At 32.2% G+C, this 27,116-nt stretch overlaps 1 protein-coding gene across 1 annotated transcript in view; it reads left to right on the top strand.

Moving 5' to 3' along the window:
- The window catches only part of LOC126886770 (macrophage mannose receptor 1-like), a 65,622-nt gene extending 48,264 nt beyond the window's left edge, over nucleotides 1-17,358 (top strand). Inside the window, exons 5-6 of the mRNA XM_050653794.1 lie at nucleotides 16,789-16,897; nucleotides 16,953-17,358. Coding sequence (XP_050509751.1) covers nucleotides 16,789-16,897; nucleotides 16,953-17,194 — 351 coding nt within the window. The 3' untranslated portion in view covers nucleotides 17,195-17,358. The remainder of the gene's footprint in view (nucleotides 1-16,788; nucleotides 16,898-16,952) is intronic.
- Nucleotides 17,359-27,116: the final 9,758 nt, after the last annotated feature.

The following is a 27,116-nucleotide window of genomic DNA, read 5'->3' as shown; positions in this document are numbered from 1 at the left end:
ACCTTTAGTACCATCCTTGGATCATAAGCTTTCATCTGACACCTCATTTATCATTCAAGCTGGTATAAGATGGAGGAGTTATATTCGCGGTCGTACGAACCGACGGAAAGACAGCCTAGGTCAAATATCTCACCTTTAGTACCATCCTTGGATTATAAGCTTTCATTTGACACCTCATTTGTCATTCTACCTGGTATAATGATCGAGGAGTTATATTCGCGGTCCGACAGACCGACGGACAGACAGCCAAGGTCAAATAGCTCACCTTTATTACCATCCTTGGATTATCAGCTTTCATTTGACACCTCATTTGTCATTCTACCTGGTATAATGACGGAGGAGTTATATTCCCGGTCGTACGGACCGACGGAAGGACAGCTTGGGTCAAATATCTCACCTTTAGTACCATCGTTGGATTATCAGCTTTCATTTGACACCTCATTTGTCATTCTATCTGGTATAATGACGGAGAAGTTATATTCGCGGTCGTACGGACCGACGGAAAGACAGCATAGGTCAAATATCTCACCTTTAGTATCATCCTTGGATTATAATCTTTTATTTGACACCTCATTTATCATTCAAGCTGGTAGTTATATTCGCGGTCGGAGGGGCCGACGCACAGACCGCGTAAGTCAAATATGTCAACTTTAGTACCATCCTTGGATTATAAGCTTTCATTTGACACCTCATTTGTCATTCTACCTGGTATAATGACGGAGGAGTTATATTCGCGGTCGTACGGACCGACGGAAAAACAGCCTAGGTCAAATATCTCACCTTTAGTACCATCCTTGGATTATAAGCTTTCATTTGACACCTCATTTGTCATTCTACCTGGTATAATGATGGAGGAATTATATTCGCGGTCGGACAGACCGACAAACAGACCGCCAAGGTCAAATATCTCACCTTTAGTACCATCCTTGGATTATAAGCTTTCATTTGACACCTCATTTGTCATTCTACCTGGTATAATGATGGAGGAATTATATTCGCGGTCGGACAGACCGACAAACAGACCGCCAAGGTCAAATATCTCACCTTTAGTACCATCCTTGGATTACCAGCTTTCAGTTGACACCTCATTTGTCATTCTAGCTGGTATGTTGACGGAGGAGTTGTGATTACAGGCAGACGGACGGACAGACGGACAGACGGACGTGGATAATACAAAGTTTTCACATTTTTTCAAAATTGGGTGAAAACAACATGATGCCAGAATGATTTGTTGATGAAAATAATATATACATTTTCAAATTGCCTATTTTTCGGTGTGGATAATATTATATTCAACAGTGATGCCAAATTTCTGATGCCAAAATGATTGATAATGAAAGTGGGATATACGTTTTCATGTATATAGCGGCAGCGACAAAACGGTAAAACACTGAACTAAATGTATATAATATTTTCACTGTACCATCATTTTGGACTCAAACATTTTATGGAATAAACTTATATAACTTAGTAAGGGATAAACAAAGAAAGCTGATATATTAAAGTAACATCAAGAAATCAAATCTCTAACTACCGAGTTGATTAGACTTCTGGTAACAAGTGCAGAAAAAAAGTTATTAAGGTAGTGTAAAGTGGCATCGATATACAGATGCCACTTTGCAAGACGATGCCAAATTGATGGTAAATGCATAATGTATCGATGCCAAATTGATAGTAGGATGTATATATATATATATATATATATATATAAACTAGTTGTTTGTTTATATCGACAGTCACTAATATCCAGTATTTCTTGTATATATATATATATATATATATATATATATATATATATATATATATATATATATATATATATATGTATACAAGAAATACTGGATATTAGTGACTGTCGATATAAACAAACAACTAGTTTATTAGGGTTGCAGTCAGAAGGTTGGCCAGGATGTTAAAGAAACACTCTTTTGACTTTTTGTCTAGCTTTCGGAATGGTTTTATTCCTTTTTCAAGACTCTGTAATATAGATAAAAAGAAATATGTAAATTTTTATAAAATATCACAATTCGTCAGTTCAACTTACTAGTCGTTGAGATTATTTAAAAGCTTTATGACCCTCAACAATACTAACACAAACATAGAATACAGAAAATAATGGACAAAATACATTCTAAAATTTGGTAAGGATGGTAAATTTTTATATTTATTCTATGACATCTTTTGATGGTGTGTTTTAACTCTGATACATAGAGAACAGAAAGAAAAAACAGTCAGATTAAAATGTAATTAGGTGTTTTTAATATTGTATTTATTTTCAAAAAACCAATAGGCCCATACTGGGTAATTTTTATTTTTAAATCTGTCTTAATGGTATGCAACCTGTTATGCACACAGATGTATTGTGTAGTGCATATGTATAAGAAATATTTATTTTATTTTTGATGTTTTTCCAGTAAGTAACAATAAATATTGCTCAGTTTATCTATGTCAGACTTTTTATTTATGCAAGACTTACTGGATTTTATCAAACACATTTCCAAGAAAACACGTTTTGAATGGTTTGTTTCTTTGGCCAAAATACATGAATCTTCGAAATTAAACTCATGTTTCAAAGTTAATGCATGTTCTGTAAGTGCACATGCATTTATTTTATTGGTTTTTATATCACTACGATGTGAGATCACCCTACTGTGGAAATTGCGAGATGTTTCCCCGATGTATACGTTGTTACAATTGGAACACGGTATGGAATAAACAACATTCGAAGACTCTTGTCTTGTGAAGGGATCCTTTGTTTTTGAGTATAACTTAGATACCGTTTTCACGTTCCTAGTTGAAATTTTTAAGCCATTAACATTTCTGAAAATGTTAATTAGCTTAGGTGTCAGAACTGGAATGTAGGGCAAGGAACCAAAAGTTATTTTAGGTGGTATTACTGATGTGTTGTCGCTGTCTGTCAATGTCAATTGTCGGACCTCATTATTATGAAAATTTTGTTTACCAGAAAATTGAGAAGGAAAAGGAGAACCGAAAATGAGTTTATTTAAAAGCCCTATGGGATATGAGTTCTCTAGTAGTATAGATCTCAACTTTTTTAGTCCCTTGTCCCTGAAATCAATGTGCGACAAGTTTGTAACCCTACTTTTTAAGGCCAAAACCAAGTTTGTTTTCATCCTAGATGGATGTTGAGAATGAAAATTTATGAAACGGTTACTAAAACAAGGCTTACGATACCACTCCGTCCTCAGAATGCCATCACTGCCACGATGAATAAGCATGTCCAAAAAAGGAATCATATTATCAGCCTCCCTCTCAACTGTAAACTTTAGGTGTTCACATTGGGCATTGAAGGTGTTTAAAACATCAGATACTTTGTTTTCAGGGACCGACAAAATCAAATCATCTACATATCGCTTAATAAAAGGTATGTGAAACGGTATCTTTTCTTTACAAGTTGTTATAAGTTCATCCAAAACAAAGTTACATAGGATGGGGGATATTTTGCTACCCATTGCTACCGGGGATATTTGCTACCCTAATAAACTAGTTGTTTGTTTGTATATATATATATATATATATATATATATATATATATATATATATATATATATATATATATATATATATTGATGCACGTTAAGTTGTGACTTCCGGTATACAGAAGAGGCTGTCCGACTTCCACCTTTTCTACTAGGAATTATTTTTTATAAATTGTGTATTTGGCAAAAGGGGGGCTTATAAAATGGGTCTACCTATTGAGGGGAAAGGATTTACCAAAATAAATTTTGTATATATATATATGTATATACCGATGCGTACAGCATACGTTATGGCTTCCATATATAGGGTAGTTCAAGGTGCGTTGTCACTTCCAGCGGTGTTGTCATATTTTGGAAGTCACAACGACTCGTCTGCTGATTTACCTCTTACTTTAAGCGTAATGTGTGATATTTTGAAACTTTTACTGTGAATACAGTTGTGAATGCAGTTCTATGTTTTACAGTTGTCTATTTAATTTAAAAGATTGATATTCTTTTGATTAAACAGGTTTACAAAAAAAATACATTTCGGAATATTTGACGAAACCATGTGACTAGGGGGTTTTTGGGTTCGCTGGTCACGAATCCGGGGTCCGCTGACCTCTATCACGTCAGGTAATGGTCATCTCAAGGTCAAATCAAGATAAACCGACAGTCGCTCTGAAAAAGTATATTAGGGGGTTTTTGTGGTCGCTGATGACGAATTTTGTGTCCGCTGACCTCTATCACGTCTAGCTCAAGGTCATTTCGAGGTCAAATCAAGATAAATCGACACGATCGCTCTGAAAAAGTATATTAGGGGGTTTTTGGGTTCGCTGATCACAAAACTGGGGTCCGTTGAGCTCTACCACGTAAGGTAAAGGTCATTTCAAGGTCAAATCAGTTTTGTGGACTTGTCCTGATTTGGCCTTGAAATGACCTTTACCTTACGTGGTAGAGCTCAACGGACCGCAGTTTTCATGATCAGTGACTCCAAAACCCCTATATTTTCAGAGCGATTGTGTCGATTTATGTTGATTTGACCTTGAACTAGACGTGATAGAGGTCAGCGGACTCCTGATTCGTCATCAGCGACACCAAAAACGCCCTAATATACTTTCTCAGAGCGACTGTCGATTTATCTTGATTTGACCTTGAAATGACCTTTACCTGGCGTGAAAGGGGTGAGCGGACCCCGGATTCGTGATCAGCCACCCCAAAAACCCCCTTGTAATATGGTTTCTTCAAATAGTCCGAAATTTAGTTTTTTTTTTGTAAACCTGTGTTATTTATGATATGATTGATATTTATTTTACAAATACTAATATTTTATTATTGTTGCAAAATGGATTTTTTTTAATTAATTAAAAAAGTGTTATTAGTAAGTAATTTATTTATGAAAATTATATCAAAAATTTTAATAAATAAATTTGAACTTATAGGAAATTTTAATATTTATTATTTTTCTTGATTAAATTTTGAATTTTAGATTTTATTACAGGCACCGTCCTTTTAATTTTTGATGGACCAATAATAATGTGTAATAAGAAAATTAAATGGCTAAATACACCAGGTGGGGTTGAGCCGCTAAAGAGCTATCTAGATCCATCTTTTTAGAGCAGATTAGTCCCAGTCTGCTACTCGATAGTATTGACTGTGCTTCTCCATTTCTTTCTATCCTCTGTCTTTTTCTGCTAGTCTCTAATTCCTGCCCTATATAAATTTTCCTTTACTTCCTGTAACCATTTATTCTAGTTCCTCCGCGTCTCCTTCTAACTCCGGGTTTCCATTGTAAAATTGAGTTTATAGTTGTTACGCTACATGCTCTCCATATATGCCCCAACCATCTAACACTGTGCTGAAATCTGAAAATCTGGAATAATATCTACCCGGGTCGAAACATTTTTTTTAATATATGAAAATAATTATTTATGAAACAGTTCGTGAAGTATGCTTTTTATGAATGCACGTGATGTTTAGAGCACGAGCGACAACGGAGCGAGTGCTATACGGAGCGAGTGCTATACATCGCGTAAGTTCTCAAAAAGTACTTCACGCACAGTTTCATACAATATTTTATCTACGATAAACAAATAAAATAACTGTAACTCTCCATCACTGGAATTCATTCCTATTCTACAATTTTTAGAACTTATTTAAACATTCTAATTTCTTTCAAACCACAAAACTGTCAAATTTTTTTTTGTAATTTATTGCTCATTATGTCATCACCATGACAACGCTAAAGTTAAGGATATTTGATTATATGAAAGTGTGTCAAAAACAGTGCGAAAAAGTAAATCCCGTTTAAAATACATTGTTACTTCACGCACACGTTATCCAATAAATAGATCGATGCAGATCGGCCTTATATCGGATCCTCTACTATTAGTCCGTTCGCTGACGGTAAAATATTGCTAAACCCATAAATTTTAAGAAACCGCTTAGATTGACATGAAATTTGGCATACACATAGGTAACATGTCAAAGAAGCACATTGATATTGTGCCGATGTGTGCTTTTGCCATGGGGGTGACTTTTACCTCGTCTCGGGATGAAAAAATATACGTTCAAAATAAGTCCGGAAATGGATTAACTGACTAATTCTAGGCAACTTTTGTTCTATAGCATTTTTTCACTTAGTTACTTTTCGAGTTATTTGCGAGTAAATATGTTTATTTTTCAACAAAAAAAAACATTTTTTAACGCTTTTTTTGGCAATTAACTCAAAAAGTAAGTATTTTATCGAAAAAACCATTCTTAGGAAAAATATAGCCCATAAAAAAGTAAAAAAAAATGGTGTGCTTATGAATGAGATCCCTAGACCCAGTAAGAGAAGAGTTGTAACTAATGAAAAATAGGTTCATACACGCCAAATTCCAAATTGAATATTTCAACGTGAACTGTCAAAAACTAAAGCACTTTTTGGGGAACACTCATTACAACTTTTTTGTAGTGTTTAAAAAAAGGTTAAAACAGTTTTAGCATTAAATTAAGGAAGTTACGCTCAAAATGAAGATCCTTTTTTTTGTAAAAAATTATAAAATTCACCCCCTAATTAGCATCCGAAATGAAATGAATAGTCACCACTTCAGAAGTTGATTTACTCGTGTATGTATTGTTTATAAATATGATCTGTAAGCTTCATCGGTTCAAAATGCTTATTTTAAGGGGATGTAATTGAAAGGGATTGAACTAGTCACTAACCAACTGTGTAAGATAATTTTGAACAGCCATATCTTAACCAATATTTGTCTCAAAGAAAAACACATAATCCTAAATATTTAGAAAAGCAAAACCTACATTTTTTACTATTCGTAATTTTTAGTGTCACTAATAAATTTTATGTCATTTTGAAACAGCATTTTTTTCTGCAAAAAATTTTACTTTAAAACCAATTTTTTTCAAAAATTAGCCCTTTGAGCCGATCATATAAGATATACAGATCATATAAATATTATATAAGTTAAGTAACTTGTGAAGCGGTAAGTATTAATTTCATATGAGATTCCAATTAAGGGGTGCTGTTTCGAATTTTTTTAACAAAAATAGGACCTACTTTAACTAAAAGTTGTAATAAGTTGTCTCAGAACAGTGCATCATTTTTTGGTTGCTATCATTTTTTGGTTATTTCACGTGAAATTATTCGTTTTTAAATTTGACGAATATGAACCTGTTTCCTGTTTTACATTAGCTACAACTTTGCTTCTACTGATTCTAAAAAGTTCATACGTACATCAATTTTGTTACTTTATAAGCTATATTTTTAATGTTTTTCCCGATAACATACTTACTTTTTGAGTTATTGGCAAAAAAACCGTATAAAAGTGTTTTTTTGATGATAAATTGCCATATTGACTCGCAAATAACTCTATATAACAAAAATTCTATATAACAAAAGTTGCTTAGAATTAGTCAGTTTATCCATTTCCGAACTTATTTTGAACGTATATTTTTCACCTCCGAGAAGAGGAGAAACTCGCCCCCCAGGGCAAAGTTTTCTTTTCACTTTTTTCTTTGACATGTTACCTATGTGTATGCTAAATTTCACGTCAATCCGTTCTTTAAAATTTGGAGCAAAAACCGTTAATGAACTATACTGCAGTTAAACCCGCTTATTAGAATACCTCTTAAAGGAATATCCCGGTTTAAGGAATAGAAATTTGCGGTCCGGAAACGTTTCTACTAGCGACCAATGATCGGTTATTAAAATATCCCGGTTATAGGAATACTTTTGATTGGCACGAAGTCTATTCCAATAAGATAAGCGGGTTCGAATGTATTTCGGTAAGATCGTAAAAAACGAATCAGAATATTTTTCCTATCGACTAAGATACAACCTGGACTAGGTAAAATAAAATACCTACTTTCAATACACCAATAATCATTGCGTTTTTTATAAATGTATAAAAGCATAATATTTTAGTGCATATTTCAATTATTCAACTGTTTTTTTGTATAATTTAAGGTCTTTTTAAGTATTTGATGTATTTCTCCACGAGTTTACAGCAAAAATCTTGATAATTACAAGTTTTGTTTGTATATTTATTGTTTTATCATACAGTCAAGTCGCCCTTTAATCCCAAACATTTTTAAAAGAAAATAAAATTTTTATTGGATATGTTCAAGCAGACATTTCCGTTCAAGCAGAATTTTTAGTCACAACATATGAATGTTACGGTGTCACGTTTCTTTTAATGACCGACACACATATTATATTTTAATTACGGATCCCACATTTTGCTAAACAGTTGAGAATGTAGTAGAAACATCAATGCTGATAAATTAAACAGTATCAAATATCACTCGTTGACATCTCTGTATTAATTTTAAATAATAAAATATATGTAGTTTTGTATTCTAAAATATTTGGAAAAAATACCTATGTATTTTTTTTCATTTACACATCATTTTAAGGGAGTGTCCGTTGAAGAGTACAGGTTCAATATTATCGGCAAATGAGTTTTGTCTTAAATACCGTCCGTATAGAGGAGGTGTCCGTTAAGGAGATAGGCGCAAAATCTTGGTAAAATGCTAATTAAATGCACTAATTTTTTTCGAATTCTGAGAAAACTAATAAGTATTTTTGAAAAATTTAAACGCAGAATGGAATATTACATTATTACCGAGGGCCGAAAGTCCCTGAAAACTTATATAATGTTTATTTTAATAAGATAACGGGATAAAAAAACAAGAGAAAAGTTAGTGTGATTTTAATTTCGAATATTTCATTATCAAGAAACTTTTTGTTTATTCTAAGGGACTTTCGGTCCTCCGGAATAATAATCTTTCATTCTGGGTGTAAGTTTTAAAAAGTATTTATTAGTTTTCTCAGAATTCGTAAAAAATGAATGCATTTAAATAGCATTGGACCGAGATTTTGCGCCTACCCCCTTAAGAGAGAGTTTACTGTATTTCATATTATTACTAGAATTTATTACTTTAAACTTTTTATCGCTCTTTTTTCGTGTATTTAATTCCATTATATTGTAATTGTACATTCAATTTTTTTGTATATTTTTACACGTTTTATTACTTTCGAAATAACAATAACTATAAAATCGATTTTTCAGCCTACTTGGGTCAAAAAAATACGCAATTTTCGGAAATTTCGTTAAATGAGAACATTTACCTACATTTCTTGTATTTAAGCTTTTAATAAGATTTTTAAAAATAATTTAGATTATTTAATAGATACATTCACCGGCACGAAAAACGGGCACCCCAAAAAATGGGTCATTTTTGATGGCTCGTATCTCCTAAACCTATTCTCCGATTTAAGTATTTCTTTAATATGTTATAGCCTTATTCTTTAACTATATCGCTGTAATAATATTGTTTCTAGACAGGTAAATTATCACTGTATACTGGGCGTACCAATCAAACTGGTTTTTTTTTTTAAATTTTCACAACACCCTGTGGAATATTCTAGCCTTTATACAATATTGAAATTAAAACCCAACTATAGCCCCAGGTTTTCTTAACGTTCTGTTTGTTATTCATTCGCTTATGTTGGATAATAAAAAAGTTAGGGACTTTAACAACTAAACATGTTCTTTATCTGTTCTTTATCAATACATGGTGTTTCTAAATAAGTGCGACAAACTTTATGGGGTAATTCTGCATGAAAAAATAATGATCGTTTACTTGATAAAGCTATGTCCGCAAATGCTTGCAAATATAAAATTATTTTGCCAAACGATCATTATTTTTTCATGCAGAAATTACCCCTTAAAGTTTGTCGAACTTATATTTAGAAACACCTATATCGATAAAGAACATGGCTAGTTGTTAAAGTCCTTAACTTTTTTATTATCCAACGTAAGGGAATGAATAAAAAAACAGAATGTTAATAAAACCTGGAGCTATAGTTAGGCTTTAATTTAAATATTTTATAAAGGCTAGAATATTCCACAGGGTGTTGTGAAAATTGAGAAAAAAACCCAGTTTGATTGGTACACCCGGTATACAATGAAAATTTACCTGTCTATCAACAATAGTATCATAGCTATATTGTTAAAGAATAAGGCTATAACATATTAAAAAAATTACTTAAATCGGACAACAGGTTTGGGAGATACGAGCCATCAAAAATTACCCATTTTTTTGGGGTGCCCGTTTTTCGTGCCGGTGAGTGTAGATTAAATTAGTTCATTGTAAAAATGGAAGTAAACAAAAACACGAGAAAAATGAATTTATATAAGTAAATAGGTAAGTAAATATTATAGATTAAAATAAGTACAGAAAATATATAATTATAGAGATATATAATCACTTATTGTACCTTCATTTAAGGCTAACTTTAAAAGTAAAGCAGATCTGCTATTATTCATGTTTAAAAACAAAAGGCACACAAAACACTAAGTACGATTAGGACCGCGAATCTACAACAGATAAATGTCTGGAAACCGTTACACAGAGTTGCCAAAAAACGGAAGTCACACCGAGCGGTGTGGTATACGGAAGACGCTACGCGTTGTGTACATAACCTGTATAGTAGCACGGGAGCGAAACTAGCGCTGGTGATATACCGTCGAACTAAAATCTGATCTTATGAGTATGTTAGATACGATATGACTTCCAGCGAAATTTTTAATATAAGCCTTCTGATACCATCTAGTAGCCAAATTCGTAAAAATATAGGCAAAACGTTGTGACTTCCGAAATCGGAAGTCATAACGGTATATATGAAGTAACAACGTATTACGAGAATCTACTTTGGAAGTCACATGGATACATGTATCAATATATATATATATATATATATATATATATATATATATATATATATATATATATATATATATATATATATATATATATATATATATATATATATATATATATTGTTGTGATCTTGATTATTGATATGAGATAATATTTTTATATGTCATTTAATTTAATCAATGCTTTAATACTAATCTAATTAATTTACCAGATCACATATCAATGTGTTTTCAATCTCAGGGCTTTTTATAAAATTAAGTACTTACATACGTGGCTTCTAAGTATTTCTTAATGGTTCCTAATCGGGATAGGAAAGAAAAGAGTAAAATAATAACACATATGGGTTACAATTGTAATCAAAATATTGTTTATTTTATTTAAATGGCAATCACTGCTTAATATTTGCTATATCTTATTATTCTTAAACATAACATTTACACATGGGAATCTTATTTCCTTTTTGTTTCCAATTGAAAGTTTTTATTAACATTTAACTATTATGATTTATTAGCAACAATTCTATTTAAGTTTGATGAAGCTTTTCTGATATTATTGATTATGTTTCTTCAATTTAAATGTGGTATTTAATACGAAAAACCCATACATTCATGTCCAAACAAATGAGACTGACCTTTTTCTGGTGCTCTGAGAATGTCTTCACACAAGACCCGTTTCCTGCTATCCTTGGCTGCAATCAAAACCTCGTCCTGGCTTCCAGTAATGTTCTCCTCTGAAACTAGCTCGTATAGCTCTCGTTTCCTGCTTCTGTCGTGATGCTGTGTTCTACCTTTTTCGAAACTGCAATCAGCTACCGGGAACTCTTGGCTCAAGGAGGTTATTTTACTCTCAACCTGGCCTACCTCTCGTTCTACGATCGATAATCCACACTCACGGAACTACACCGGCTTTCTCACTCTCCGTACACTACCGTCTACTACTCGACTTCACTTCTCGACAGCTCAAAACATTCTGATCTCTATTTGTCATTCATTCCCCTACTTTCTAAATATCCCTTCCAGATTCACAAATCAAACTTCCACCACCAACTCTCATTCGCAGTATTCCTCAAAACCAATTTTTAAACTTTCTAAATATGCTTAATGGATTTCAAAGAAAATAGTTAATTCCCATTCTAAAATTACTTTCTACTATATACAAATTTTTAATGACCTATTCTCTATTTCCACTTAGTCTTATTTAGCATCGGCTAATGATCGATCCTTCCGCGAACAACGATAATGACCTATTAACGATTTCACTTGAGTCTTATTTAATCACTTCTTAAAATTAAATATAACAATTTGTTGTATACAGGTTGTTCTAAATTTATATGCCCGTGGTTGAGAAAATTGAAAATATTTTATATTAAATTGAATTCTGTTTATAATTATCAAATTTTAATTTTCATATCAAATAGAAATATAACAAATCCCCGCCTTGTATTCGATAAAATTTATCTGCATTTTTAAATAAATTTTCTCGAGGGCAAAACCAACTCCCTGTATATTTCCTTACTTTAATCTACGTCTTATATCCTACTTACTATCTACTTCATGTAATTCTGTCTTTTATTCGTGATATTTGTATACATCGTGAATATTATAAATTCCTCGGATCTTTTCCGAGTTCCTGTGCCTCAACTCATAACTATTTATCCCATTTTCATTATTCACGATATACGGGCCTTCGAAAACAGGCATCAACTTTGCGCAAATGCCCCCAGGAAGATTTGATACTCGTAATGCCCTCACGAGTACTTTTTCACCCTTTTGGAAAGTCACTGGTCTTCTTTTTCTATTTTGTTCCTGTCTTTGGATATATTTTTCGTTGCTTCGCCGTAATCTTCTCTGTACGGTTTCAATCACCTGTTGATATTCTTTTGGCTCTTGGTCTTCCCATGGCCTTATCGGCAGTACACCCTTCATGATGTATTCTGGGGTCTCTTTTGTTACTGTGCTCGGAATTGTATTTAGATACCTTTCTATTTTGATTTCTATCTCTGTAATCTTGTGTTTCTCGGGGCCTGTAATCTTCTCGCGACTTTCTTGATTTTCTTTCTCTTAGACGTGATTCTCTTATTTGTAGGAATTGGCATAAACTATCTATGTCTTTGTAATTTTGTAATGTGATATGGTCTTCCAGCGTTTCCTCGAAATGTCTTGCAATCAGTTCGACTAATTGTTCCGATGAGTAATTATATTGTAAATGTTTTGCATTATTGTAAATCTGCAAAGCATATGTCCTTTCTGATACACCCATCCTATCATTGTATTTCCCATTTTGCAATTCCTTGTTAATTTCCAATTGTTGGACTTTTCCCCAGAAATAATTCAAAAATTTTTGTTCAAATTGTTGCCAATTGCCGAATTCTTCTTCTTTGCTATCGAACCATAGGCTTGCTTCATATTTGAGATGGTTTCTGATAGTTTCTTTTGCTGTTTCGAAATTTCCGATGTGCTGTATTTTCTTTTTCAGGCTATTTATGAACGGCACTGGGTGTAATGTTCTTACATCCCCGCCAAACCTTATCTTCACGTCATCTGTGCTATGTATAACCATTTCTCTTCTTTCTCCGACATTCTGTTGCGTCCTGTTTTCGGTGACTTGTTTTTCTATTTCTGTGATTCTTTTTTCCACTTCTTCTCTGTCTACTTGAATAGCATTTTCCAACTTATTTTCCAAATTTTCTAGTTCCTTTTTCTGGCCATTCGTTAACTCCTTTATTTTATCTTGAATTTTCATTTCATACTTTTCTATGCGTTCCTCCATTTTCTTGTTGTTCTCTTCTATGGCTTGTTTTGTTTCCTTCTGATTTTCTTGCATTATTCTTTTTGTTTCATCCATTTTTTGATCCAATTTTTGTTGTGTTTCGTCCATTTTTTGCTGTGTTTCCTTCATTGCTAGTTTTGTTTCCTCCTGATTTTTATCCATTGTCCTTTTTGCTTCATCCATTGCTAGTTTTGTTTCTCTTTGATTGTCATCCAGTTTTTGTGACTGGAGTTGCATCAGTTGTAATAGTTTATCTATTCCTGATAATTCTTGCTGTTCTGATGCCATGATTGTCGTGTCTAAAATATCTTCTTGGTCTGAATGTTCTTTTTGTTTTTTGTTGTCCTTGCTTTGGCTTCTTGTCACAGACATTTGTTTTCAAGAAGTACTGTCCCCGCCAAATATGAAATTTTACTAGTATGTTACCAAGACGACTTTTTCTCACCCAAATATTATAAATTGTCAATAAATATATCAAATGTAAATATCGTAAAAATAAAATATTAAATCAGTTATGTAAAATTTGTACCTAAAGAGATCTAAAATTTTATGTTATCAAATGTAAGTATCTCACTTTTTACCACAGGCATATAAATTTTCAAATACCGGCTTTACTCTTTCTATCCTTCAAATTTGCCACTAGAAATACTTTACAATGCCCTCCACGTTGGACGACAGTTGTTGTGATCTTGATTATTGATATGAGATAATATTTTTATATGTCATTTAATTTAATCAATGCTTTAATACTAATCTAATTAATTTACCAGATCACATATCAATGTGTTTTCAATCTCAGGGCTTTTTATAAAATTAAGTACTTACATACGTGGCTTCTAAGTATTTCTTAATGGTTCCTAATCGGGATAGGAAAGAAAAGAGTAAAATAATAACACATATGGGTTACAATTGTAATCAAAATATTGTTTATTTTATTTAAATGGCAATCACTGCTTAATATTTGCTATATCTTATTATTCTTAAACATAACATTTACACATGGGAATCTTATTTCCTTTTTGTTTCCAATTGAAAGTTTTTATTAACATTTAACTATTATGATTTATTAGCAACAATTCTATTTAAGTTTGATGAAGCTTTTCTGATATTATTGATTATGTTTCTTCAATTTTAAATGTGGTATTTAATACGAAAAACCCATACATTCATGTCCAAACAAATGAGACTGACCTTTTTCTGGTGCTCTGAGAATGTCTTCACACAAGACCCGTTTCCTGCTATCCTTGGCTGCAATCAAAACCTCGTCCTGGCTTCCAGTAATGTTCTCCTCTGAAACTAGCTCGTATAGCTCTCGTTTCCTGCTTCTGTCGTGATGCTGTGTTCTACCTTTTTCGAAACTGCAATCAGCTACCGGGAACTCTTGGCTCAAGGAGGTTCTTTTACTCTCAACCTGGCCTACCTCTCGTTCTACGATCGATAATCCACACTCACGGAACTACACCGGCTTTCTCACTCTCCGTACACTACCGTCTACTACTCGACTTCACTTCTCGACAGCTCAAAACATTCTGATCTCTATTTGTCATTCATTCCCCTACTTTCTAAATATCCCTTCCAGATTCACAAATCAAACTTCCACCACCAACTCTCATTCGCAGTATTCCTCAAAACCAATTTTTAAATTTTCTAAATATGCTTAATGGATTTCAAAGAAAATAGTTAATTCCCATTCTAAAATTATTTTCTACTATATACAAATTTTTAATGACCTATTCTCTATTTCCACTTAGTCTTATTTAGCATCGGCTAATGATCGATCCTTCCGCGAACAACGATAATGACCTATTAACGATTTCACTTGAGTCTTATTTAATCACTTCTTAAAATTAAATATAACAATTTGTTGTATACAGGTTGTTCTAAATTTATATGCCCGTGGTTGAGAAAATTGAAAATATTTTATATTAAATTGAATTCTGTTTATAATTATCAAATTTTAATTTTCATATCAAATAGAAATATAACAATATATATATATATATATATATATATATATATATATATATATATATATATATATATATATATATATATATATATATCGGTTTTAAAACGTTCTCCTACGTCTTCCGATGCCTAGTCGCCATTCACTTCGGTCCATCCAAAGGTCTTCATCCAATTCTCTTTCTCTCATTTCTCGATTTATGCCTTCTCTCCAACTCAGGCGGGGTCTTCCTCTTTTTCGTCTACCATGAGGGGTCCACGTTAGGATTTGTTTCGGGAGTCGTTCTTCGGACATTCTTTGTACGTGTCCATACCATCTAAGCTGTTTGGTACTAATGTCATCTACTATTGTGTGTTTCACATTCATTATTTCCCTAATTCTGTTGTTGGTTACACTTTCTAATCTTCATTTTCCTGCTGAGCGCCTCCAGAAATCCATTTCTGTTGCTTCAAGTTTTCTCTTGTATCTTTCTTTTATTTGCCATACTTCACTGCTGTAAGTGATTATACTCTTAACAATTGTATTGTATATTCTATGTTTGTTGTTGTTTGATATTGACTGGTCCCAGAGGATGCTATTGAGAAGGGTAATTGCTTTTCTTCCCTGGTTGTTTCTTTCTTCTATCGTCCGGTCTACGCTTCCTTCTTGTGTGATGGTCACACCAAGGTATTTATATGCGTCGCAATGTTTAATAATTTCGCCATTCCCCAGTGTAAGGTCCTGCTGTGTCCCACCGATACACATATATTCGGTCTTCTTTATGTTTATTTCCAAACCACCTTTTTTGTACTCCTCTATTAATTTCCTTGTCATATATTCTATATCATCGTAGTCTTGCGCTAGTACAAGTTGGTCGTCTGCAAATGACAAAGTGTATATTGTATTGTTGCTGATCGGTAATCCCATGTTTTTGCATTTGCGTTTCCAAAGTTTTAGAGTTTGTTCGAGGTAGATCTTAAATAATGTCGGTGAAAGGCAGCACCCTTGTTTTAGGCCTTTGCTAATTTGGAATCCTCTCGATAGCCTGCTTCCAACTTTCACCCTTGATGCAGTTTTGGTATACAATTGTTTCGTCGCTGTTATTAAATTTGCGCTTATATTGGTTTTCTCTAATGCTTCCCATAATTTGTTTTGTGGGATGCTATCATACGCTTTTCTTAGGTCCACATATAACAGATGCACCTCCTGGTTGACGGCCAGTTTCTTCTCAATAATCTGTGTAATACAAAACAGATGGTCAACCGTTGATCTCCCTGCCCTGAATCCTGCCTGTTCTTCATAGAACATAATTATAGAATCATAGAATAATAATTATAACTTTTGATTAAACTTTTTAATATTTTTCAGATAACATATCCCAAAGCTATTGACATCTGCCGATCCATGTGCATGGAGCTAGTTAGTATTGAAAGCACACAGAAAAACCAAGATATATTTAAGGCATTTGTGAACGCAAGTATATACTGTATCACACCGAAAATATTTCCTTTTAACTCACTTATCAATTTCAGATCTAACTAGGGTAAACGATATACTTTACTGGTCTTCCGGATACCACAGAAAAAGATTGGGTGCTTGGAAGTGGATAAATGGCGAAACGGCTAAATTTTTTAGCTGGTTACCAGGTGAACCCAATAATAGCAGGGGAGACGAATATTGTATTGAGTTCAAAAGAACTAATACGACTATGGTTTGGAATGATCAACCTTGCGAAGAAAAGAGGATGTTTGTGTGTGAACGATATTTCCATTAGCAATCTAACGATTTATCAGTTTAGGACTAAAAATATTGTCTGATTTAGAATTATGTATAAACTATAATGTTCTTAATGGTAATAACATATACGTTCAGCAATGATCTTTGTAAAATAAATAAAAATACCTAAATTTCTGTAGAAAAAAAAAAGTCTAAAATCTTGTGGTCTTTTTTTTATTGGATTTGGAATACTTGATTTATTCAGCTACGATACAGAATATTGTTTGGTGCAATATTTAATATTACAATATTATGGTAGGGGAGCCCAAGCGGGGATTTTTGCAGTTACTCGAGCGCGTCAGATTATCATATGGAGAGAAACCTGGTATCCTGCAGATGTACCTCTACCATATATTTGCTCTTAACACAGGGGAGTTCGTTAAGGGGGGTCCAAAAAAAATATATCCTTAAAAAAGCTCGAAATTGACAGATTAAGATAAGGTAAGTTAAGTACATGCAAAAGAGTGTATATTTAAAAAATCTGACGATTTGAGCCGGGCGTAAGGAAATGGGTGAGTCCCAAAGTTTCACAAGAAAAAAGCGAATATTTTGCGAAATGAATGACAGATCGAAAAACTAAAAAATATGCGCTCAATATTTTGTTAAAATCTATCGAATGATACCAAACACGACTTCACACGGAGAGGGGTGAGGGGTAAATTTAATATTTTAAATACGAATCCCGCGATATTTCGCGAAATGAACATCAGATGAAAAAACTGTAAAATACACTTAAAAAATCTATCGAACGGCACCAAACACCACCCCCTACGGAGGTGGGGTGGGGGGTTACTTTAAAATCTTAAATAGGACCCCCTATTTTTTATTGCAGATTTGGATTCCTCACGAAAAAATAAGTAACTTTTATTGGAAACACTTTTTCTAATTATGCATAGATGGCGTCATAATCGGAAAAAACAATTGTTGGAAATGGAAAACTAAATTAAAAAATGGCAAGCGCCCACTAAAATGGAAAATGTTACTTAACTTTTTTTGGTTTTAGGACCTACTCTTCACAACCCACTAAGTCTCCAAAGCGCTCGAGTGACTGCACATTTAGCATACTTTGCTCCCCTACCATATACAATTATGAGCGCGCTAATAACCAGCAAAATAACGCAAAATATAGACAACATAATTACTCCAGACTGTGGGTGAAAAATAGGTCGATTTCAGGATATAATTCAGGAATTTTTGAGACCTATCAGGTGTTGTAAAGGACGGTGCCATAATAACTTATACTAAAATGTGACCAAAAATATTGTGAGCTTTCTTTTTTATTGCGATTTTCATTTGTTAAATTTGCAATTTTTAAATATTTTAATTTTGCAGCTTAGGATATTGATTCTAGAGAAAAACTTTTTAATAGAAACTTGTAGTAAATTAAAAAACCTACAATTTGAGCTATGCCAAGTTTAATTTCGTTTATTGGTTATTGCAAAACAGCCTGCGAAAGGTCCAAAATGGCCGTTTTTTACAATTGCGTTATTTATTGTACAAATAATTTTTTTTATTTTTTAAAGCGTTAAAATGAAGGACTTTTAATTCCAAATATAAAAAAAATTATAAGGCCGGATTAACGAATTTGTTGCTTAGATATTATAAATTGTTTATCCCAAGAGGTCAAATGTCGAAGGCTATAACTTTTTGAAAAAAAATCGTAGAGAGTTGGTGAAACATCCAATCTCCTTCTAAAGAGTTATATTTTCTTATTCTGATGTAAATAAATGTGTTAAAAATTTTTCAACCTCTAATTTTTGGGTTTGAAGATAAGGGTCAAATTTCGTTATAAACATTTAGAGCTGAAGCGGCCCTGTACATCCTATGAGTTTCTAACTTACAGATTATTGTTGCTGAAGACAAAATGAAGATTTATAAAAAAATAAAAAATTTCTACGACCATCTGAAGCCGAGCTAAATGTTGGGTTTGGAAATAAGGGAGCAAATTTCGTTATAAACATTTAGAGCTGAAGCGGCCCTGTATATCCTATGAGTTTCTAACTTACAGATTATTGTTGCTGAAGACGAAACGAATATTTATAAAAAAATAAAAATTTTCTACAACCTACTGAAGCCGAGATAATTGTTTCTTTTTTCTTAAATAGTAGTGCCTTCATTTATAACAATTAAGAGATTATTTTACAGTCATTGACTACAGAAAGACTTATATCATTTTAAAATAAAAATTATTATAAAATATAGTTACATTTAATTATTAAAAATTATTTTTAAAATCGGTGCTTTTGCGAGCGGCCAAATTTTGCAAATCGCCTGGCTCGCTTCAAATCCGCGCGCTCGGGAAATTTTTACGTAAATTGTATTAAATTTTAACCGAAAACAATTTAATAATATTACCATTATAATATACAGTCTATTTACCACTGTGTTTGTTTTTCTTGATAAACTTTTATATGTGAAATCTCATTTCTGAAGAAATAATATTACAAAAATGATACATATATTTATATGAAATATATAAATATATTTTTAATTTTTTCATTGTTATATAAATATAATAATAATGTTACTTCTTATTATACAATATAAAACTTTTTCTTCTTGTAGTGACTATCCGTTTTGGATGTTGGCAAACATCATGGCAATCTGTACTTACACACTAAATCGGTACTGCTGCTCTAAAAAGATTTGTAGTTGTTGTGTTGAACAACGTACGTAAATTTTCTAGCAAGATAATCCTTCTTGCTGGTTCTCAGTTTCCAAATCGGGTTTTCCAAATTTCCATGATGGTAGCCAACATCCAAAACGGATAGTCACTACAAGAAGAAAAAGTTTTATATTGTATAATAAGAAGTAACATTATTATTATTATATTAATATAACAATGAAAAATTTAAAAATATAGTTTATATTTCATATATATGTATCATTTTTGTAATATTATTTCTTCAGAAATGAGATTTCACATATAAAAGTTTATCAAGAAAAACAAATACAGTGATAAATAGACTGTATATTATGGTAATATTATTAAATTGTTTTCGGTCAAAATTTAATACAATTTACGTAAAAATTTTTCGAGCGCGCGGATTTGAAGCGAGCCGGGCGGTTTGCAAAATTCGGCCGCTCGCAAAAGCACCGATTTTAAAAATATTTTTTTATAATTAAATGTAACTACATTTTATAATAATTTTTATTTTAAGATAATATAAGTCTTTCTTTAGTCAATGACTGTAAAATAATTTCCTAATTGTTATAAATAAAGGCACTACAATTTAAGAAAAAAGAAACAATTATCTCGGCTTCAGTTGGTTGTAGAAAATTTTTATTTTTTTATAAATCTTCGTTTCGTCTTCAGCAACAATAATGTGTAAGTGATAAACTCATAGGATGTACAGGGCCGCTTCAGCTCTAAATGTTTATAACGAAATTTGCCCCCTTACTTTCAAACCCAACATTTAGCTCGGCTTCAGTTGGTCGTAGAAATTTTTTATTTTTTATAAATCTTTGTTTCGTCTTCAGCCACAATAATCTGTAAGTTAAAAACTCATAGGAGGTACAGGGCCGATTCAGCTCTAAATGTTTTTAACGAAATTTGCCCCCTTATTTTCAAACCCAAAAATTAGAGGTTTAAAAATGTTTTACGGATTTATTTACATCAGAATATGAAAACATAACTCTTTAGAAAGAGATTGGATGTTTCACCAACTCTCTACGATTTTTTTTCAAAAAGTTATAGCCTTCGACATTTGAGCTCTTGGGATAAACAATTTATAATATCTAAGCAACAAATTCGTTAATCCTTATAATTTTTTTTCATGTTTATAATTGAAAGATCTTCATTTTAAAGCTTTAAAAAATAAAAAAAAAATATTTGTACAACAAATACCGCAATTGTAATAAACGGCCATTTTGAACTTTTCGCAGGCTGTTTTGCAATAACCAATAAATGAAATTAAACTTACCATAGCTCAAATTGTAGGTTTTTTAATTTACTATTAACTTTCTATTAAAAAGTTTTTCTCTAGAATCAATAACCTAAGCTGCAAAATTAAAAATCTTTAAAAATTTCAAATTTAACAAATGAAAATCGCAATAAAAAAAAAGCTCACAATATTTTGGGTCACATTTTACTAGAAGTTATTTCTGGCATCGTCCTTTACAACACCTGATAGGTTTCAAAAATTAAATTCCTGAATTTTATCACGTTTTTTCACCCAGAGCCTGGGGTAAATGCGTTATGGAGTAAAAGGAGATGGAAATAGTAGAGGTGGGAAATTATCGGTATTAACCTATGAAACATTATCACTTACGATAGTTTCCCACATTTAGGAAAAAAAATTGGTCATATCTTAATGTAATACTTTCTACGTTTTTTCTTTAGATATGCAGACCACTTGTTATACTTAAACATGCTACATTATTGTGATAAACAACTCTTCTAATATAATCGATAGTATTGAGAATAAGAACCAGGTATGAATATGTGTTAAAAGCCGACTGATATGACGCCATCCAGTTGAATAAAATTAAATGAATGGTCTATATAATCTATAGTATACAGAAAAATAGAGGAATAAAAATAGATGGAGAGATACTCAATCATCTGCGTTTTGCCGACGATATAGTACTTATTACCGAAGATCTGGGTGAAGCACAACAAATGCTACCAGAATTATAAAACGTATCTTCAACAATAGGTCTAAAAATGAGCATCAGTAAGACCAAATTTATGACAAATTTAGTTCCCAGCGAACACCTGACCATCCAAAATCAAGTGGTAGAATTGACAGAAAAGTACATATATCTCGGTCATGAAATCAGAATAGGCAAGGACAATCAGACTTGCGAATCAACGACGAATAACGCTTGCTTGGGCGGCGTATGGTTCACTAAGAGACATCTTTAAGAGCAATATCCCGACAGCCATGAAACGGAAGACATTTGACCAATGCGTTCTTCCTATTATGACATACGGAGCAGAAACCTCACGCTCACAAAAACAACAGCACTAAAAATGCGAGTGGCACAAAGGCGCATGGAAAGATCGATTCTCGGCGTGACAAAAAAAAGACAAAATAAGGAACCAAGACTTAAGGAAAAGAACAGGTATCACTGATGTCTTTGAACGTATAGCCAAGCTGAAATGGAATGGGGTAGGTCACATAGCACGACTGAAAGACTCAAGATGAACCAGAAAACTAATTGACTGGCGCCCAAGAGAAGACAAACGCAGCAGAAGACGACCACCAACACGCTGGATGGACGACATTAAACGAATATCCAAGAAATGGCAACAAGAAGCACAGAACCGTGAAGAGTGGCGAAGAATGGGAGAGACCTATGTCCAGCAGTGGACAGAAGAGGTTGTATGATGATGATGATGCTGATACAGACAAGGTATGAAAATGTGTTAAAGGCCGACTGATATGACGCCGGTTGAATAAAATTAAATGACTGAATCCCGACAGAAATAAGAAAGATAATTCAAATATCGTTTCTTCTTCTCTTTCCAGTGCCATCTCCCTAAAGAAGATCGGTCCAAAAACTTCATTTTTAATCTACATCCGTATCATGGTATTTTATGTCTCCCGAGGCTTCTCTTTCCCTGCATCTTTCCCAAAATAATCAGATTTTTAGCATGATTATTTTTTCACCTGTAAAATTCTGACGTTTTTGCTTTTTTAGCCAATCACCACGCGTCGTTCTAGCCAATCATTGAGTGTAATACTGATAAAACAGCCTCTTCCTTGATAAAACAGTCTCTTCCCTGATAAAATTTAAGGTACCCTAAATTTCACATAATACGTACATACCTGTGTTTACTAACTTAATTTATGAACAGCCCTGGTACATAGATATTTTAAAAACACTAATCACGATATACTCAGATTTTCTACACTTTTTATTTTCAAAATAAATATTTCTAAACTTTTCATAAACGTCAAACAGAACCGATGTAAACCGTACACAGAACACAGAACTAATTCTTCTATTTTGTTGCCGATTTCAACAAACCAGTGTTATCACATAAAAGGATTCGAATATTTACAACGTAATATTTTGGAAGTTACTTTTAAAATACACATTATATTAGTAGAATTAGTAAAATAGTTCTAAAATTACATTCTCCTATTTTATTATTACAAAAACCCGGGTGAAAAATAATTAAATAAAATGCATTCACCTGGGGGTTAGGCAAAACCAATTACACCACTGCACTGTGGTGAACTCACCCAGCGTAGCTGGGTAAGACCACGAAGCAAGTAGGCCGCGCAATTTTGACCGATTTAAATTTTCGCGATTTAACATCGCCATAATTTAATTTAAACAAAATGGACGTTAGCGCTAGATTTGGTGATAATAATTATGAACAAATTAAAGATTTGTTAAAAAATAGTACGCCTCAAAATACAATTAAGACAAAAAGGTCTGTTTGGACACAATTTGAGCAATTTTGCACAGTAAGGAACTATCAGTTGAATGATAATGCAAGTATTCAAGAAATTGCAAAAGTTCTTGAAGATTGGGGAATGAATATGAAGAAAATGAATGGTGAAGATTACAAGGAATACTCTGTTAAAACTATTTGGAATGTAACTGCCCAAATGATTTAAGAAAAATATTTTTCAGAGTTTAATATAAGTTTTAACCCGTTTATCGACATTGAATTTAAGAAGGCAAGAGACGTAAGAAATGCAAAAAGGAGCAAAAAGAAATGCAGTTACAGAGTCGTCCCGAAAAAAGAAAAAAAGTGCTATACTGCCGTGCTAGGCCCAAAGGCGGTAACTAACATTTGAAAAAATGGTGGCAAAATCGATTTCAAAATTGAATGCTACAATTTTGGCCCGTTAGGGATTTGTGGACTAGCTAATAGATTTAATGCATGGATATATGCCCCAGTTTATTAAAGGAACCATTAATTATATTTTAAAACAAAGTTTTATATAAAAAGAGTTAGATACCGCTAAAACGTTTTATCAAAACTTACTATATTACTAAGCCTATTAGCGGTATGTGGTTTACAGTTGTGATTGATATGAAATAAAAAGCTTTTCTGTGTATTAAAGTTTATTAAATTGAAAGAATTAACGTGCTATTAAATGTTATTATTTTGTTGAGCCACGATATGACAACAACAAATTGACAATATTTAGTTGTCGTTATATCTGTTTTCTTTCAAGAGTCAATAAATACATATTGGTTCATTAATAATAATGTTCCATTTGTGATTCAATATAGACAATTAAATAGACAACCGAACAACATACTTTGTGTCTGGTACATACCGAAAAACCTATGTAGTATTACAATGGTATTACCTCATAATTAACATTTTTTATAAAATCTTTTATAGTGCGTCTAATAATTAAGGCGAAACTGTACTTATACTGGGAAAAAACAGAATCCCTTTAGATTGTTATCTGCTGATGTTAAGCGTTTTAAAGAATTCTTGAACTGTGAATGTGATTGTAAACCATACTTTTAATTTCTATTTTCAGCTATTATATTCTTAGCGACAAAGGTTCGCTATTTATTTATGACATGTTATTTATTATAGAGCTTTAACATTTTTATGATAGCAGCTGACACCTACCCTAATATTATTATGCATTGTTATATTATTGGGTATTACACAATATCCATATTGGGTATTAAAATACCATTACTTAATGTAATTAGGGCAAACTTTAACATTTTATTAGTTGTATTGTACAAACTAGTTATGTATATGTAATGATTAAAATATGATCACATTGTCTTTTACCTATTTATAATAGCATTGTATAACCAGACTACTAGATATTGTCTAGTTAAACAATGATAATAGCTTGTATTTAAACAAAAAAAAATGCAATCAATGGGACTGCTAATCCCATGTACGACCAACAAAGGGTTAATTACAGAAAACTTTAAGTATAAAACAAACCTTGCGCCTGTACAGGCTGAACATAATTCTTTTTCACCTCTTGTAATTACTTTACAATAAATTGTCCTCTTTCTATAATATTGTATTCAGTGGTTTCACCTCGTGTTTCACAACTCTTACTCGACTCTACTTGATTTTCTAAAAAAACAAAATATTTTAAGTGTCTTTTTCTAAAAATGCTTGTGGACAGCGTGTGGATATATTATTAAGTTTTTAAAACCTAATTAAAAAAAAAAGGAATATTTTCAAATGTGAAAATCTCTTACTGCCTAATTCAAGATATAAATCATCCACTTGGAGCAGTGTCATATTGTTTAGGACAACATAATTGGTTAATCCTTGAAACACTCTAAACAAAAATGAAAATATATTTCAATAGATATAACAATCTTGAAAAGTTCTCATCATCCTCGCTAATTTTTTGTTTTACTAACACAACTGTTTTAACTAACACAATAATTTAACCTTGTCAAGTTAGGCCGAATTTACTTCGTAATACTAAGGCGATTTAGCGGTTTCTAAATGTAGGCGTAGCATTCTTTAAAGTAGATTAGCGGTAAGTGCAATATGCTAAGGTACTTATATGAACGGCAACTGTAGCAGATACCGATATTTAACATTTACCGCCAAATGGCTTAGTATTTTAACTGAAAAGTGTAGATACCGCTAACAAAATTGCAATTTTATTTAAAATATAATGCTTTTACAACTCCAAAGACTTTATAAATATGTCGACGGCGTCACGACAGAAAGGCATAAGCGCCAATGACAGTTTTTTTCAGGAGACACAAAAAACGTTTAATATCGCTTAATATTTCTTTTTTTTTACATTTTTTTGGCATTTTATTATTATAGAACTGAGACATTTTGACTTATTATATGTTAGTTATAAAACAATTATTATAAACATGAGATATTTAAAATTTTGGTGCTTACGCCTTTAATGTTAGGTTCTGTGGTGTTTAAGCCTTTTTGAAAGGCGGTTACCATATTTGGAAAAAAATATTTTGATAAAAAAATGTCGCTTAGGATCTTGTACGCCTTTTAATTTTACGGAAGTATAATAAAAATGGAGAATAAATCTTTTCATTTTAAAGCATAACAATTAAGTAAAAATAATACAAAATAAACAATACGCAATATATTTATGAGTTTCTTAGAGTTATATTTGTGTAAAAAAATATCATACAAAAATAAAGTTAATTTAATTATCACGTTATATTAATTATAACAAGAAAATAAACTGGCTTTTTAAAGAATTGTAAGCAAACACGTTTTTGTACATCATTCTTCAAAAGAAAGTATTGCTAAGTTAGATTACGACGTGAATCAGAAACTGTTCTTTTTCTCTTTACAGTATGACATTAACGCAACCATTAATGAAATTTTTCTTATCTAAATTATTACCTAGGTTCCAAAAATTTTTAAAAATACTATTTCTGTCCTTAATGCTAAAGCTATTACATTGATTGACACATTTTTTGCCTAAACATGGATTAGGAAGCAAAACTTTTTCAGCAACGAGTTCGTTTTTATTATTACAGTAATTTTTCCCCAAGTTACGTAACTTTCATTGACGTAATAAATTACTTTCCTTTTTTTTTATCTTTTGTCCTCTACCTTCAGGTTGAGTGCTTTGAGATGAACTACCTGATGTTTTACTAGAAATTGAACCAGTTGATGAGCTAGAACTAATGCTGTGAATTTCAGTCTCATTTTTAAGAAATACTGTCAAGGATGATGAATCAGATTCGGAGTTTAATAAAGAATCATTATGTTGTATAAAATTATTACAACCTATCTTATCATTAACTAATGGACTAAATACTATTGCGGCATTATTACTACTATCATTAGTATCATCACTATCTGAGTAAGGTACAAGCTTTTTATCCCAGGTAAATAAATCAGTCTCTTCTTCGGCAGTCTCATCAATGTTTGAAAATAAACGGCTGTCAATATTCAAATTTGGACTTGAGGAAAACTGAAATCCACAATGGCATCATCATCTAGAACAGAACTAGGCATTTGG

Source organism: Diabrotica virgifera, chromosome 6, assembly GCF_917563875.1.
Source record: "Diabrotica virgifera virgifera chromosome 6, PGI_DIABVI_V3a".
NCBI lineage: Eukaryota > Metazoa > Arthropoda > Insecta > Coleoptera > Chrysomelidae > Diabrotica > Diabrotica virgifera.
The sequence above is the reverse complement of the archived record's forward strand: the minus strand, read 5'-3'. Positions and strand labels throughout refer to the sequence as shown.